The sequence below is a fragment of the Amborella trichopoda genome, chromosome 8 (assembly GCF_054954075.1).
Source record: "Amborella trichopoda isolate Santa Cruz 75 chromosome 8, AtrichopodaSantaCruz75HAP2 v2.0, whole genome shotgun sequence".
Classification (NCBI taxonomy): domain Eukaryota; kingdom Viridiplantae; phylum Streptophyta; class Magnoliopsida; order Amborellales; family Amborellaceae; genus Amborella; species Amborella trichopoda.
The window spans coordinates 1,958,144-1,975,205 of NC_142343.1; the positions used below are offsets into that span (position 1 = coordinate 1,958,144).

A 17,062-nucleotide genomic window follows, 5' to 3' on the forward strand; every position below is an offset into this window, starting at 1 on the left:
GAGTTGGAAAATATTTCCAAATCCTCCTATTCGTTGTGGTTGTGTTGGCAGAATAGAGAGTACCGGCTCCGCCTTCTATTTAATTTCTTTGCCGGAAGGAGAATTGAGGCTTCAGGCCCTATACATGGAGATTGAAGAATGGGAAATTATTACTCTTCCGAGCAATTCCTGTATTCTCCAGGAGCCGGCTTGCCATTACAGAGGTAAAAAGAGATCTTCGAGCACAGGTTTGGGTTCTGAATGAAGAGAAGAAGTGGGTGGAAGCGATCAAAGTTGATTTGAAGCCATCACCTCTCATTCTGCCATATCTGATACCGCCACTCTTGGCAGCCGACACGTTGATTGCGAACTCGCTCAATACAATTATCATGATCGGTATAAAGAGCGGGATCGTAAAAGTTGTATCAGACTGCAATGGTAAATATCAGGGAAGGTTTTTGAAGTATCAACCCACTCTTCTCTCTTGCAGGCAGAGAGGATGAAAACACATATGATTTTTTTTAGGCTTTTACTGAACTATTTTTCTCTGTCTCAAGGTTTATTCGTCTAAATATGAGTTAGGGCAGTCCAGATTCCATATCTCTTCAATGGCTTTTTTTTTTTTTTTTTTTTAATACAGAAGCAGAATGGTGAGGACCGTGCCGCGGATCTGAAAAAAACTTTCGAGGATGATGATGATGTGCAATCAATTTATATTTATTTGCTGATTTTGTGATTTTCTTCACTATTTATATTAATGGTTCTCTTTTTACACTCCACACATGGTTCTTTTCAACCAATATTCTCTTGCTCTCATTCCATATATATCTCTAGCTAATAAAGATAAAATTAAATTTTATTTTTTCATAATTTAAGTAGCTCTGTCTAACTACATTTCCTCTACATTCTTGACTCCTCTCTCATGAATATATTTGATCTCCTGCATAGTCTGCCATCTTAGTAAAGAAAGGAAATAATTATATATCATCTTATACATTTAAATATGAAAAAATGTAGATTAATGGTGGATCCCTATTTAATCACATCAAAATTTTAAAGCAATGGTTGATCATGGATACATGATGATGATTCAATTATTTTGGATAATCTAGTATCCCTAGGGGTTTTAATGGTGGGACCATTTAATGCAAGGCCCTGACCACACTCCAAAGTGTGGTCATGGTCAAGTGCACTGTTCGAACTACTAGATGAGATGTGTAGGTTATTTCTTATATTATTTAAAATTTTCAAAATAAATCTCCCTTTCTCTTGGAACATATACCATCTTTTTTTTTTTCTTGTTTTTTTTTTTTTTTTGCGAATTTTTCCTTTGTATTGGCTATGTGCTGCACTTTATTTTATCACTAGTAAATAGTAAAACAATGTTCATAAAAATCAATATTAAGGTTTTTTGCGACTTTTTCCTTTTTATTGGCTATAGGCTGCACTTTATGTTTTCACTAGTAAATAGTAAAACAATATTCATAAAAATCAATATTAAGGTTTGGATTGGTCGGGGCTTCAACCGATTATAATTATGTAATTTTGAACAACGAGCTTAGAATCTCCTTTAGCCTCTAGATGTTAAATATAGTGATTGGGATTGTGTTATTAGTCGGGCTCAAAGTCAAAAAGAAAATTTGATTCGAAACAAGGAGCTTGAATTCTCCTTTCATCGGTAGATGTTAAATGGAGAGACTAATACTATGCTATTAGTTAGGCTCAAAGTTAAAATAAAAATAAATTAACCTTCTTCGTACCAATTATGCGGTGCTTAAATAAATGTTTTAAGAGGCACAATGAGTTAAAAGATTGTTGGGGTAAGTCACTAGTCTTGGTATGAGGGTATCTCAAAAGTTTTAACTAAATTGCTCACATTTTCTGGAGCCTAACAACCATGTATTTAATTTTGTTTTGCTTCCATATGCATTGTGGTAGAATTGGTGTGCAAACGAAAAGAAGCCAAACAACAAATATTATGATTTCCCTTCATCAAAGCAAATACATAAAACATTTTATAAAATTTCCATTTACTCTCTTGGGTAGAACTCAATTTAGGAGAACATTTAGGATAGGAAATTATGGGAATGTAACCTATAAAATAACCTCAAAAAGTAAGAAGTGTAAATTGTAATTTAATATCAATGTTATCAAGTTCGCTCCTCTTCGGCCGAAGTCTTTCGATTTTCCTCCTAGACCAAAATCCAAAGAAACCCGGTACAGCCGCTTAAGTTAGCTTCGGGCTGCATCGGCTCAAACTCTGGCCTTTTCGGCCCAACAAAGAAATTTTTTTATTTTTTATTTTTTAATATTTTCATATATAAATATATGTTTTTTCAATGTTAGAAAATTTAAAAAATGTCTCAAATCTTCCACTAAATTGGTTGAAGCGCTGAGTTGCTTCATTATTTTTATGACTAAACTGACGAAGGCTTCAATGCAAATCTTCTCTGCCCAACACACTCGGTGAAAATAATGTCTCAAGAATGAATTGAGACTATCCAATTTTTTGAGGGTGAGATTCAAGTGTTAGAATCAGCGTTTAAAAAATCGCCGAGTCGAACCGGACTCGCCCGGTTCGACTCGGAATTCACGAAAAAGGTACCGGATCGGTTCAAAAAACCGGGAATCGTCCGGTTCTAGAGAGAACCGGACGATTCCGCACAGTGACTCGCCGATTCACTGTGCGGAATCGGCGAGTCCGTGAAGAACACGGGTTGCACAGTGTTCTTCATGGATTTTTTCAAATTTGTCATTTTTTTATCATTTTTTTTGTTTTTTTCGGCATGTGATCTGTTTTGCAGGCTGTAAACAGCTTTATTCAGCTTTTTCAAGGATTAAATGGTGGAAAAATTGGTTGTTTTTGGATCAAGAAAAATTCGGGGTTTAGGGTTTCCGCCATTTCTGAACTTTCATGCCAAATAGGGCATGAATCTTTCAAAATTTGTAGGCATATTGATCTTAAAGCTGTGAATCAAAAGCTTTTGTTACTAATTTGTGATAATCGTTGAGAAAAACAGAGTTTTTTGGAGATTGAAGGCTTCGGTTCACAAAAACAGGTAAGAACTTTGGGTTTTTTTTCTTTTTCCGCCATTTGATTTATTTCACGGCATATTTTGAACAAAATGAGTTCAATAATTAGGGTTTTTAATCTTTATTGTGTCTAGTATGATTTAAAATTTTCAATTTTACGTAATCTGATCAATTACAGCAAGAAATTTGATATGAACAGTGAGATGTCTGCGGAACCAAATTCCGCTGTTTTTTTTTTTTTTTTTCCGCCTTTTGATTTTGTTTTCATGATATATTTGAAATAATGTGTTACAAATTTAGGTTTTTGATTCCTTATATTGTTGTTTATCAGAAAATATAGTCAATTGGATGTAATTTATTCACTTGGAGGTGAATTTTTGAGTTAAAATCGCTTAGGTAAAACGACTCTGTGAAGAACAAATTTTTTTTTTTTTTTTTTTTTTTTTTGTGTAGCCCATGATAGAATTTTTTGTAATCTATGATCGAATTTTTTGTAATCCATGATCAAAATGTTTGTTTTTTTTTCTTGTAATCCATGCTCGAATTTTATTTTTTATTTTTTATTTTTGTAACCCATGATAGAATTTTTTGTAATCCATGATCGAATGTTTTGTAATCCATGATCGAAATGTTTGTTTTTTTTTGTAATCCATGATCGATTTTTTTGTTTTTTGTTTTTTATGTAACCCATGATAGAGTTTTTTGTAATCTATGATTGAATTTTTTGTTATCCATGATGTACTTGTTTTTTTCTTTTTTTGTAATCCAAGTTCGAATTTTTTGTTTTTTTTTGTTTTTTTTTTTTGTAATGCATGATCGAATTTTATGTAATCCATGAACGAATTTTTTGTAATCCATGATAGAATTTTCTGTAATCCATGATCGACTTTTTTGTAATCCATGATCGAATTTTATGTAATCCATGATCGAATTTTTTGTAATCCATGATAGAATTTTCTGTAATCCATGATCGACTTTTTTGTAATCCATGATCGAAATGTTTGTTTTTTTTACTTGTAATCCATGATCGAATTTTTTGTGTTTTTTTTTTTTTTGTAACCCATGATTGAATTTTTTGTAATCCATGATCGAATTGTTTTTTTCTGTTCTTGTAATCCACGTTCGAATTTTTTGTTTTTTTATGTTTTTTTTTTTTTTTTGTAATCCATGATCGAATTTTATGTAATCCATGATCGAATTTTATGTAATCCATGAGCGAATTTTATGTAATCCATGATCGAATTTTTTGTAATCCATGATCGAATTTTTAGAAAATTTATGATTTTTTTTTTTTAATCCATGATCGAACTTTTTGAAAATTTGTTATTTTTTTTTTTTAATCTATGATCGAATTTTTTGAAAATTTGCTGTACTTTTTTTTTTTATTTCTTTTTATCCATGATCGAATTTTTTGAAAAATGATGATTTTTCGAAAAGATGTGAAAATCGTGATAAAGTTTTGATTATCATGATGTATTAAACATTTAAACCCAATTTTTAATTTTTATTGTTTGAGTTTGCTGTAAATTTTTTTTTTTTTTTTTCAAGATCGAATTTTTTGAAAATTGATGATTTTCCGAAAAGATGTGAAAATCGTGACAAGGTTTTAATTATCATGAGGTATTAAACCATATTTTAAATTTTTATTGTTAAAGTTTTTGTTGAAAAAATTGTATGTTGATGGATTATTTATGCAAAAAAATGTATGTTATTATATTTTCAATACAAAACTGTATTTTTTTTATCTGTTGTTCATGAATTTTTTAGTTGGAAATTTGGAATGACTGATGTTAGCCGGCTCTTTGAAGAATTGTTTTTATTATTAATTTTTTAATGCAAAAAATGTATGTTTTTGATAATTGAGTTGTAGCCATGTTTGGAGCTTGCATTTTGTATTATTCTAAATGTTTGTAATTGATATGTACAAAAATATTATTGTCCTTTTGCAATAACAAATAACAACGAATATGACTACATGAACTACCGCAACATATTATCACTACATATGGTGATTATTTTTCTTTTTGAACTGTCAGGTTAATTTAAACTTTTTACATCTTAATTTAGATCGTATGTTACTAATTTTATGCTTTATTGTAGTCCATGTATGTTGATATACTTATTCCATGATAATTCTATGTTTATCCTTTTGTGTGATGTAAATTAAATGTTGAATGGCGGTTCATGCAGGGGAAGAACATATCAATATTCGCATATTCATTCAAAAACATGAAAATTCTTAATGGAGTACCCTCATTTTTTATTGAATTCCTAAAAAACAATATTTATAATGAATTTTAATAATTTTTTCGGATTTTTTTGAAGCTTTATTCTGACCGATTCACCCGATTTCGATCCGGATCGCCGATTCGCCGATCCGGATCGCCGATTCGCCGATCCGGATAGGTTTTTGAAAAGCCCGATCCGGGTCACCGATCCGGTTTTTAAACCTTTGGTTCAGCGTTTAAAAAATCGCCGACTCGCCCGGTTCGACTCGGAATTCACGAAAAAGGTACCGGATCGGTTAAAAAACCGGGAATCGTCCGGTTCTAGAGAGAACCGGACGATTCCGCACAGTGACTCGCCGATTCACTGTGCGGAATCGGCGAGTCCGTGAAGAACACGGGTTGCACAGTGTTCTTCACGGATTTTTTCAAATTTGTCATTTTTTTATCATTTTTTTTGTTTTTTTCGGCATGTGATCTGTTTTTCAGGCTGTAAACAGCTTTATTCAGATTTTTCAAGGATTAAATGGTGGAAAAATTGGTTGTTTTTTTATCAAGAAAAATTCGGGGTTTAGGGTTTCCGCCATTTCTGAAATTTCATGGCAAATAGGGCATGAATCTTTCAAAATTTGTAGGCATATTGATCTTACAGCTGTGAATCAAAAGATTTTGTTACTAATTTGTGATAATCGTTGAGAAAAACAGAGTTTTTTGGATATTGAAGGCTTCAGTTCACAAAAACAGGTAAGAACTTTGAGTTTTTTTTTTTTTCCGCCATTTGATTTATTTCACGGCATATTTTGAACAAAATGAGTTCAATAATTAGGGTTTTTAATCTTTATTGTGTCTAGTATGATTTAAAATTTTCAATTTTACGTAATCTGATCAATTACAGCAAGAAATTTGATATGAACAGTGAGATGCCTGCGGAACCAAATTCCGCTGTTTTTTTTTTTTTTTTCGGCCTTTTGATTTTGTTTTCATGATATATTTGAAATAATGTGTTACAAATTTAGGTTTTTGATTCCTTATATTGTTGTTTATCAGAAAATATAGTCAATTGGATGTAATTTATTCACTTGGAGGTGAATTTTTGAGTTAAAATCGCTTATGTAAAACGACTCTGTGAAGAACAATTTTTTTTTTTTTTTGTGTGTAGCCCATGATAGAATTTTTTGTAATCTATGATCGAATTTTTTGTAATCCATGATCAAAATGTTTGTTTTTTTTTCTTGTAATCCATGCTCGAATTTTATTTTTTATTTTTTATTTTTGTAACCCATGATAGAATTTTTTGTAATCCATGATCGAATGTTTTGTAATCCATGATCGAAATGTTTGTTTTTTTTTGTAATCCATGATCGAATTTTTTGTTTTTTGTTTTTTGTTTTTTATGTAACCCATGATAGAGTTTTTTGTAATCAATGATTGAATTTTTTGTTATCCATGATGTAATTGTTTTTTTCTTTTTTTGTAATCCACGATCGAATTTTTTGTTTTTTTTTTTTGTAATGCATGATCGAATTTTATGTAATCCATGAACGAATTTTTTGTAATCCATGATAGAATTTTCTGTAATCCATGATCGACTTTTTTGTAATCCATGATCGAATTTTATGTAATCCATGATCGAATTTTTTGTAATCCATGATAGAATTTTCTGTAATCCATGATCGAGTTTTTTGTAATCCATGATCGAAATGTTTGTGTTTTTTACTTGTAATCCATGATCGAATTTTTTGTGTTTTTTTTTTTTTTGTAACCCATGATTGAATTTTTTGTAATATGATCGAATTGTTTTTTTCTGTTCTTGTAATCCACGATCGAATTTTTTGTTTTTTTATGTTTTTTTTTTTTTTGTAATCCATGATCGAATTTTATGTAATCCATGATCGAATTTTATGTAATCCATGAGCGAATTTTTTGTAATCCATGATCGAATTTTTTGTAATCCATGATCGAATTTTTAGAAAGTTTATGATTTTTTTTTTTTAATCCATGATCGAACTTTTTAAAAATTTGTTAATTTTTTTTTTTAATCTATGATCGAATTTTTTGAAAATTTGCTGTACTTTTTTTTTTTATTTCTTTTTATCCATGATCGAATTTTTTGAAAAATGATGATTTTTCGAAAAGATGTGAAAATCATGATAAAGTTTTGATTATCATGATGTATTAAACATTTAAACCCAATTTTTAATTTTTATTGTTTGAGTTTGCTGTAAATTTTTTTTTTTTTTTTCCATGATCGAATTTTTTGAAAAATGATGATTTTCCGAAAAGATGTGAAAATCGTGACAAGGTTTTAATTATCATGAGGTATTAAACCATATTTTAAATTTTTATTGTTAAAGTTTTTGTTGAAAAAATTGTATGTTGATGGATTATTTATGCAAAAAAATGCATGTTATTATATTTTCAATACAAAACTGTATTTTTTTTATCTGTTGTTCATGGATTTTTTAGTTGGAATGACTGATGTTAGCCGGCTCTTTGAAGAATTGTTTTTATTATTAATTTTTTAATGCAAAAAATGTATGTTCTTGATAATTGAGTTGTAGCCATGTTTGGAGCTTGCATTTTGTATTATTCTAAATGTTTGTAATTGATATGTACAAAAATATTATTGTCCTTTTGCAATAACAAATAACAACGAACATGACTACATGAACTACCGCAACATATTATCATTACATATGGTGATTATTTTTCTTTTTGAACTGTCAGGTTAATTTAAACTTTTTACATCTTAATTTAGATCGTATATTACTAATTTTATGCTTTATTGTAGTCCATGTATGCTGATATACTTATTCCATGATAATTCTATGTTTATCCTTTTGTGTGATGTAAATTAAATGTTGAATGGCGGTTCATGCAGGGGAAGAACATATCAATATTCGCATATTCATTCAAAAACATGAAAATTCTTAATGGAGTACCCTCATTTTTTATTGAATTCCTAAAAAACAATATTTATAATGAATTTTAATAATTTTTTCGGATTTTTTTGAAGCTTTATTCTGACCGATTCACCCGATTTCGATCGGGATCGCCGATTCGCCGATCCGGATCGGTTTTTGAAAAGCCCGATTCGAGTCACCGATCCGGTTTTTAAACCATTGCTTTGGTTAGAATCAATGGTTTAAAAAACGGATCGGTGACCCGGATCGGGCTTCAAAAAAACCGATCCGGATCGCCGATTCGCCGATCCGGATCGAGAATCGGGTGAATCGGTCAGAATAAATCTTAAAAAAAATTCGAAAAAATTATTAAAATTCATTATAAATATTGTTTTTTAGGAATTGAATAAAAAATGAGGGTACTCCATTAAAAATTTTCATGTTTTTGAATGAATATGCGAATATTGATATGTTATTTCCCTGCATGAACCGCCATTCAACATTTAATTTACAGTATTTTGTGCTCATCCATACACTGTTGCTGTTGGGACTCGATATGTGAATAATATGGCTGGGATAGGGTGGCCTCAGAATCATCATCTCTCTCATTTTCTCTTTGAATAATATGGATTAAAAAAAAAAAAAACAAATTTTCAAAAAAATCGATCATGGATTAAAAAAAAAATCACAAAATTTCAAAAAATTCTATCATGGATTACAAAAAAAAATTCGATCATGGATTAAAAAAAAAAATCACAAATTTTCAAAAAATTCAATCATGGATTACATAAAATTCGATCATGGATTACATAAAATTCGATCATGGATTACAAAAAAAAACAAACAAAAAAAAACAAAAAATTCAATCGTGGATTACAAAAAAAGAAAAAAACAGTTCGATCATGGATTACAAAAAATTCAATCATGGATTACAAAAAACTCTATCATGGGTTACAAAAAAAGCAAAAAACAAAAAATTCAATCATGGATTACAAAAAAAAAAACAAACACTTCGATCATGGATTACAAAAAAAAAACAAACATTTCGATCATGTATTACAAAAACATTCGATCATGGATTACAAAAAATTCTATCATGGGTTACAAAAAAAAAAAAAAAAACAAAAAAATCGATCATGGATTACAAGAAAAGAAAACAAAAATTTCGATCATGGATTACAAAAAATTCTATTATGGGTTACAAAAAATCAAAAAATTCGATCATGGATTACAAAAAAACAAAAACAATTCGATCATGGATTACAAAAAAATCGATCAAGTATTACAAAAAAATCTATCATGGATTACAACAAAAAAAAAAAAAAATCCGTACAGGACTCGCCGATTCACTGTTCGGACTCGCCGATTCCTTACAGTGAATCGGCGATTCACTGTACAGAATCGTCCGGTTCTCTCTAGAACCGGACGATTTCCGATTTTTTAGGCGATCCTGTCCCCTTTTCACGATTTCCGAGTCGAACCGGGCGAGTCCGATTCGACTCGGTGTTTTTTAAAACACTGTTTAGAATACTTGAAATTCAAAATTTATCTTTTGAGAAGGTAGTTTATATAAGGTTGCAACTTTATAATGAAGAGCTACAGATGCACCTCAAAAATCCGTCGAAAAATGTAGTTTTAATATTGAAAGACCATTTGATTGATCATCTTGACATCGATATGTATGATCATGAAAGATAAAAAGATTTTAAGTTTTAAAAATAGTGTATTTTACAACATATTATCTACACCGTCCATTTTCAAGATTTTAATATGCTTATAGATCTACTTGATTTTAACCATTTTTAAAATTTAAAATTTTATAATTAGATATAAAAATAGATTTTGAGATAATCCTAAAAATATTTTATAGCAAAACTATATACCATGATAAAATTTGAAGACACACCTTATCTCTACCGCTACGATGCATCCGTATGCCAACTTTACCCTTTGAAAAATAATCAAAACCTCCATGATTGGTCCGTATGCCAACGGTATCATTTGAAAAATAATCAAAATCCCTAGGATTGGTCATCTCGACATCGAGATGTATGTCTATGAAAAATAAAAAGATTTTAAATCTTATAATTACAACATATTATCTACACCGTCCAAATAGGCTTTATGCGGGAGGGAGTGGATGGACTCACAAGATCCTTAGGGAGTAGATGAACAATATATGCTCCCGGGCAAGAAAAGATTTCGTCCTCCCTCTCTCTACTGGTATGGAGTCTGACACTGAAGCCTCTCTCCTCTCTCTCTCTAAAATGGTATGAGCACATCGGGTGCAACATCTATGTACAGTGGCCGCAGTTCTCCTCTATCTGAAGCACGGTTTCTCTTTCTCTCTCAAACTAAAGCCCTGTAAGCAGACCTCTTTCTCCATCTAAAACACATTCTCTCTCTAAAGCACTGGGAGAAAGAATGGCGGAAAAGCCCATTTACAAAGATCCACAGCAAGCAATAGAAGAGAGAGTGAAAGATCTATTGTTACGGATGACCATTGCTGAGAAAGTGGGGCAGATGACCCAGATCGAACGCTCAGTAGTCACCCTCGACGCCATGAAGAACCAATTCATTGGTACTATTTACCCACCTCTCTCTCTCTCTCTCTCTCTAATTCCATTTGTAGGTGGGATTACTTCTTTCTTCTAAATTTGGTGTGGGTTCTCAGCACTAAATGCATAATGCCATGAAGTTCGGCTGAATTTAGTTTTTGGTTTTGTTTTACTCTGGTTATTTCTTAGGTCTAAATTTGCTTAAAACATCAGTTATTAATGGTTTCACCTTAATTTCAGTTGTTTTTTCCTTTACTTGCTTGAAATCGAGGTTGAATTTTAATTTCATTGCCAATTCCATCGACAATCCAAATCATTGGCGGAATTCGGGCTGGGTTTTGATTTTGATGATTATAGTTTGGACAAGTTTGATGTTTGAAATTAACGTGAACTTCAGCCAATCAAGCACATTTGGATTTTGATCCAGTTTTCTTTGAATTATGTCTATTGTTCATATGAAATCTTGGATTTTGGGTCATTGTTTTCGGAAAGTTTTACTGGTATCTGAAAAATATTTTGAATGTTAATGAAAACTAAACTGAGATTCTGAACCGTTTCTTATGTTTGAGTATTGCCTTCCAATTGATATTTCATGTTGGGAACAAGTTGAATGAGGCATACGGTTTTTTTTTTTTTTTTCCCTTTTTGTATTTATTTATATTTCTTATTTTTAAATGAAGAATATTTGGACTATTTCTCTATCTATTTTGGCTCTGATTTTTAGCTTTTATTTTTCTTAGCAGTAATTCTGGATTGAAATTTGAAAAAATAGTTCCTTTCTCCACTCTATAAATCATTTTTATTTTCTTTCAGTTTTTTAACTGTCTGGTTTTCCAGTTCCTTAACTGGGAATGTTTCCTGAAATATTGACAATGGTTCTGATTGACCACTATCTGAGCCCTAATTGGAATTTTTTTTACCAAATTTCATTTCAAATTGGTTTAGGTTTGATTCAATTTTCTAAATAAATTGGGAATTGCTAACTGATCTACCCAACCTTTTTGGGAATCTTGGACTATGAGTTTGTGCTTTAAACAATAAAGACATAAGACTTACCTGATTTTGCCAATCGTATAGAAAATGATTCTCCCTTTATATATATATATAATATGTGCTAGGTTTTTTAGTTGGGTACTACTAACTGATCTATTCTTGATGTCACTGAAACCCTTTTGAAATATTGGACTGAGTTTTGGAGAACCTCTTGTAATTTGGAAGGGAGCATTCTTAATGCTGGAGGCAGTACCCCAAGATCAGGGGCCTCAGCTGAAGAATGGGCAGACATGGTAGATGGTTTCCAAAGATGGGCACTTGAATCTCGGCTCTCCATACCGGTCCTCTATGGTACTGATGCGGTCCATGGCCATAATAACTGTTATGGAGCCACCATCTTTCCCCATAACATTGGCCTTGGAGCCACAAGGTCCCTCATCCCTCTCTCTCTCTCTCTCTCTCTCTCTATCTCTCTTTCTCTCTTTCTGCCGTTGTTGTTGTTGTTAGTGGAAAGCTCCATCATAGATTGATCTTTACCATTATGGTACTTTATCAAACGTAAATATGAGATCAATTACTAGAATTTAGAAAGAAGCAACCTTAGGATATCTTTGATATAATATTCTAGGGGTCTTTACATTAATTTGAGTTTTGAAGTAAATGTTTGTTGTTCGTAATGACCCTTTTCCAACAAATTAATATAAATGCTCTACTTTTCGAGCAACAAATAGGGGCATTAAGATTCGATTTCTTGGGGGAATGGAAATTGTCGTCATTGCCAATGAAGAATACCTTTATATACAATTCATAAGAAACAAAATAAGGAAAATATGTATCATTCAGGGTTATGGATAAAAAGAACGAGGCTCTCTGATGCTTTTCTTTGAGTTCTTTCTTAGGATATATGTTTCTCCTTTTTGAGATGCTACCTTGTAAGCTCATCATTTCCTTGTCTTATATTTCTTTTGATTGGTAATATATTTGATTTTGTTGCTCATTGAGAGGGACATACCGAGACTGCTTTGAGTTTCACAGTCTTCTTCTCCTCCCTTATAACTTTGCTGTAATGTTAGTGGGTTTATTTATGGTGTTATTGCAGAGATCCAAATCTAGTTCAAAAAATTGGGGAAGCAACTGCCATTGAAGTTCGTGCTACAGGGATCCCCTATACATTTGCTCCATGTGTTGCTGTATGTGCCTATTAGCCCTTGATACTCATGACCTAACGTTTTCTAATATGAGACCTTGCACATTTGTTGTTGGCTGCAAAACTAAAAAGATAATCTATGACAATAATCATCAAGATGACCCCTTTGACTGGAGGGGCACAAAGGAAAGTGGTATTTTAGTACACTTTACCTCTTGGTATGCCCAAGAAAAACATATCTTGTTCGGACATGCAAAAGCAAGCAACTCTTCATTCGTGGGACCTCACTTCTATGTTTCAAAAGCTTGCTTATGTTTACCTAGGAACATCTCTTTAGTTTTTGATGAGTACCTGGAGAGGTTCCTCTCTCTTTCTCTCTCTTCCCGGTATTGACTCAGCCAGATCTGCCCGTGTGTGCATTCACGCTTGCATGCTTGTTTGGGCGATCCTGTGTGAGAGTTTTTGTTTTGGGGATGGTTCAGGTTAACGATTGGAATAAGTGCATCAACTTTTTGGAGGAGAGATGCATTAAAGTAATATAGAGTTCCATAATTATTTTTGTGTTAAATAGATTCTAGAGTTCCATAATTATTTTTGTGTTAAATAGATTCTACAGTTCCATAATTATTTTTGTGTTAAATAGATTCTAGCTATTTTTTTGCCCCCCTGGTCATATTTTGAGCCCAAAATTTATCATAATGCAACCTTGATTGGAGCAGGTTTCCAGAGATCCAAGATGGGGAAGATGCTATGAGAGTTACAGTGAAGACACTGAAACAGTGAGGAAGATGACCACCATTGTTCAAGGGTTGCAAGGATCACCACCCCAAAGCCACCCTAAAGGCTATCCTTTTCTTGCAAGCAGGTGAACCAAGAGCCCATTCTTCTTGTTGTTTTCCTATTATAGCTGCAATCGATATTTCTTCATAATTCTATGCTATTTTTTTCTTCGATTTGAAAAATATAGGTGAAGGATCTTCCTTTTATCTTTTTGATGTTCTTTATCTAAATGTATTATACATTCATTACTGATAGTAAACAAAAGTATGGAGAAGCTTTTATTTGATGATGAAGACAAACTTCCTTGATCTTTTTGGATGAAAGAGTATATTCCACTAAAATTTCCAGCTCTGCTATAGAATTTTCAAAAGTTTTTGGATGAAAAGCACATTATTGCTCTAATTCTTGACTCTTAGGCAATGTTCCTTTTTTAAAACTATTCATTGTTTTCTTTATATGGAGAGTAGTAATTTGGCATCCTTCTCAAAATTGATAGTTTTTCTTAAGAAATATTTTATCTTTACCAATGTCTTAAAAAACGGTCCGTCTGGGCGGCCTAGACCAAAAATCCGCATGCCTATACCCAGGCAGCCCTACACGGGCGGATGTACCTGGGTGGGCGCCTAGGCAAGCACCCAGGGCCGTAAGGCCTTTTTTGTTTTTTAAAATCGCCGGGTCATTTTGACCCCCAAGGTTGTATAAAAACATTATGGGGGTTTATTTTTAACCCCAAAGTGAAAAAAAAAAAAAAAAAACCTCAATATATGAAAACCCTCCAAGTGAAAAAAACTACAGGGCGCCCGCCTAGGCGCTCACCTGGGCATTGGGTGCCAAGAAGGCCGCCTAGCTTTTTTTGAAACCTTGATCTTTACTTCTTTTCCATTTTTTTGTGGTTTACTGAGTTTAATATTATCCTAAGTGGTTGATTGTTCTTTATTAAAAGTGTGGTTCTCATAGATACCATCAAAACCAGAAATTTAAATCTGTAAAATCAATTGATTGCAGAAAAAATGTGATCGCTTGCATGAAGCATTTTATAGGGGATGGAGGGACAAAAGGAGGAATCAATGAAGGCAACACCGTAGGAAGCTTTGATGAGCTTCACAGTGTTCACTTGAAGCCTTTTCTAGATTGCCTGGATCAGGGGGTCTGCACTGCAATGGCCTCTTATTCAAGCTGGAACTCCATGATGCTGCATTCTCACCATTTTCTCCTCACCCAAGTTCTGAAACATCAATTGGGTTTCAAGGTAAACTTTCCACTTATCATGGATTCCATTGAATGCTAAAGTACGGTGTTTGACACAGATACAAGTCTCATAAACTCCAAGTACAATTCTTGATGTGTAAGCTTCTAACATATTGATATGTGTGTACTGATGGTTGCAACTTGATGTGTAAGCTTCTAACATATTTTACCTTTCAAATATAAAAAGAAGTTAATTTATGGGATCTTCAGGGTCATAGAACAAGTTCTCACCTTCAATTTACCACTCCTGAAATGGTTAAAGAAATTGAGCTGTTTTGTTTCAGGGCTTTGTGATCTCGGATTGGGAAGGTATTGACAGGTTATGTCAACCTCAAGGCTCAGACTATCGCTTCTGCATATCAGCATCCATAAATGCTGGAATAGATATGGTTGGTGCCAAACAACTTCACTCTCTCTCTCTCTCTCTCTCTCTCTTTCTCTCTCTCTCTCTCTCTCTCTCACACACACACACACACACACACAACTCCTTTAACTTCTGCTTTCAGGTTATGGTGCCGCATGATTTCCAGAAATTCATAGGCGACTTGACATTTCTAGTGGAATCAGGGGAGATTTCGATGACCAGAATTGATGATGCAGTAGAGAGAATTCTTCGGGTTAAATTTGTTGGAGGACTATTTGAGCACCCCTTTACAGATAGATCCCTGCTAAATTTAGTGGGATGCAAGGTTTGATAATCAAAACTGTTCTTAGTTATTATATTTTGGGAAAGTATATAACGAGACGATTTACCTTTGGTATAAGGTGGTCACAATTAATCTTGACCATTGGATGTAAAATTGGGTGGGCTGCATTTATTTCATTGACCAGGCTCAAAGTTCAAAATAAATTTTTTAGAACTTTGTGACACCCAAACTATCGAAGTTCACATCGGATGATTGTAAGTAATTGTGACGTCCCTATACCAAAGGTAAATGGTCTCATTGTATACAATCCCTTATATTTTAATGGTCTCATTGTATAAGAATGAAGATGACCATCTTTATTAGCATTTGAAGAAGCATGTTAACCTGCTCTAGAAAATTTGTAATTTCAATCAGAGATGAATAATGGCCTCTGTGGTCTTGAACATAGGGGTATAACTCTGTTATTTCTCTACTGATTTGTGTGTTTGTATCTCCTGCTTTTATGATAACTTGTGCATATTGTCTAGTGTTCGTCACATATTCTTGACTCCCTTGTATGCTTTTTCACTGATAGTAGATAAGCTTTTTCTTTTTTTTTGATGAGACCAATAATTGATGTCTGAGTTATTGATTTTTACACAGATGCATAGAGAATTGGCCCGAGAAGCTGTTAGAAAATCTCTTGTTCTTCTGAAGAATGGGAAGAACCCAAATAAGCCTTTTCTTCCTCTCTCTAAGAACGGTGGAAGAATTTTAGTTGGTGGTGAACATGCTCACAATCTCGGGTATCAATGCGGAGGATGGACTATCACATGGTATGGAATTGGCGGCCAAATTACACAAGGTATTCATTAGAAAATGCAGGACTTTTTTTTTTTCTTTTTTGAGAGAGAGATTTCTCTCTGAATATACCAATGCCAATTCAAATGCAGGGACCACCATCTTGGAAGCCATTAAAGCAGCAGTTGGGATGAACACAGCGGTAATATATGAAGAGAACCCAACTGAAACCTCATTCAAAACCCAAGAGTTCTCATCAGCAATTGTGGTCGTAGGTGAGAAACCCTATGCGGAATTCTTGGGTGATGACCCGAAGCTTGAACTCTCACCCAAAGCTATAGAAACGATAGAGCTCGTGTGTTCAAAAGTCCCCACGCTTGTGATTCTTTTATCAGGTAGGCCTCTCATCGTGGAGCCATTAATCGAGAAAATGGAGGCTTTTGTAGCTGCCTGGTTGCCTGGTAGTGAGGGTGCTGGAGTTGCTGATGTCATATTTGGAGGTTATGAGTTTCATGGCTGCTTGCCAAGAACATGGTTCAAGAGAGTGGATCAACTTCCCATGAATGTGGGGGACTCAAATTATGATCCTTTATTTCCCTTTGGGTTTGGGCTCAAAATGAATCTGAAAAACCAATAGTTGATATTGGGGTATGACAAGCAATAATCATCTCTCTCTCTCTCTCTCTCTCTCTCTGTTTTTGTCTATCTATGTGTACATTTGGTCTCAAAATGAAAAAGTGTACTTGATGTTGGGTTGCGACAAACCGTG

General features: G+C 33.1%; 1 protein-coding gene across 4 annotated transcripts; it reads left to right on the forward strand.

Moving 5' to 3' along the window:
* Positions 1 to 10,370: 10,370 nt before the first annotated feature.
* On the forward strand, positions 10,371 to 17,057 carry LOC18437851 (uncharacterized). Of its 4 annotated transcripts, XM_006848050.4 has the most exons (9): positions 10,371 to 10,721; positions 11,917 to 12,121; positions 12,791 to 12,881; positions 13,558 to 13,703; positions 14,624 to 14,867; positions 15,151 to 15,255; positions 15,373 to 15,555; positions 16,156 to 16,357; positions 16,446 to 17,057. In XM_006848050.4, exons 1-9 carry the CDS (start codon positions 10,565 to 10,567, stop codon positions 16,928 to 16,930), a joined length of 1,818 nt encoding a protein of 605 aa, XP_006848113.1. In that variant the 5' UTR covers positions 10,371 to 10,564; the 3' UTR covers positions 16,931 to 17,057. The 4 variants fall into 4 exon arrangements, with proteins under 4 accessions (XP_006848113.1, XP_088729376.1, XP_020525097.1 ...); XM_088873250.1 differs by lacking the exon at positions 12,791 to 12,881; XM_020669438.2 differs by lacking the exon at positions 11,917 to 12,121.
* The last annotated feature ends 5 nt before the right edge of the window (positions 17,058 to 17,062 follow it).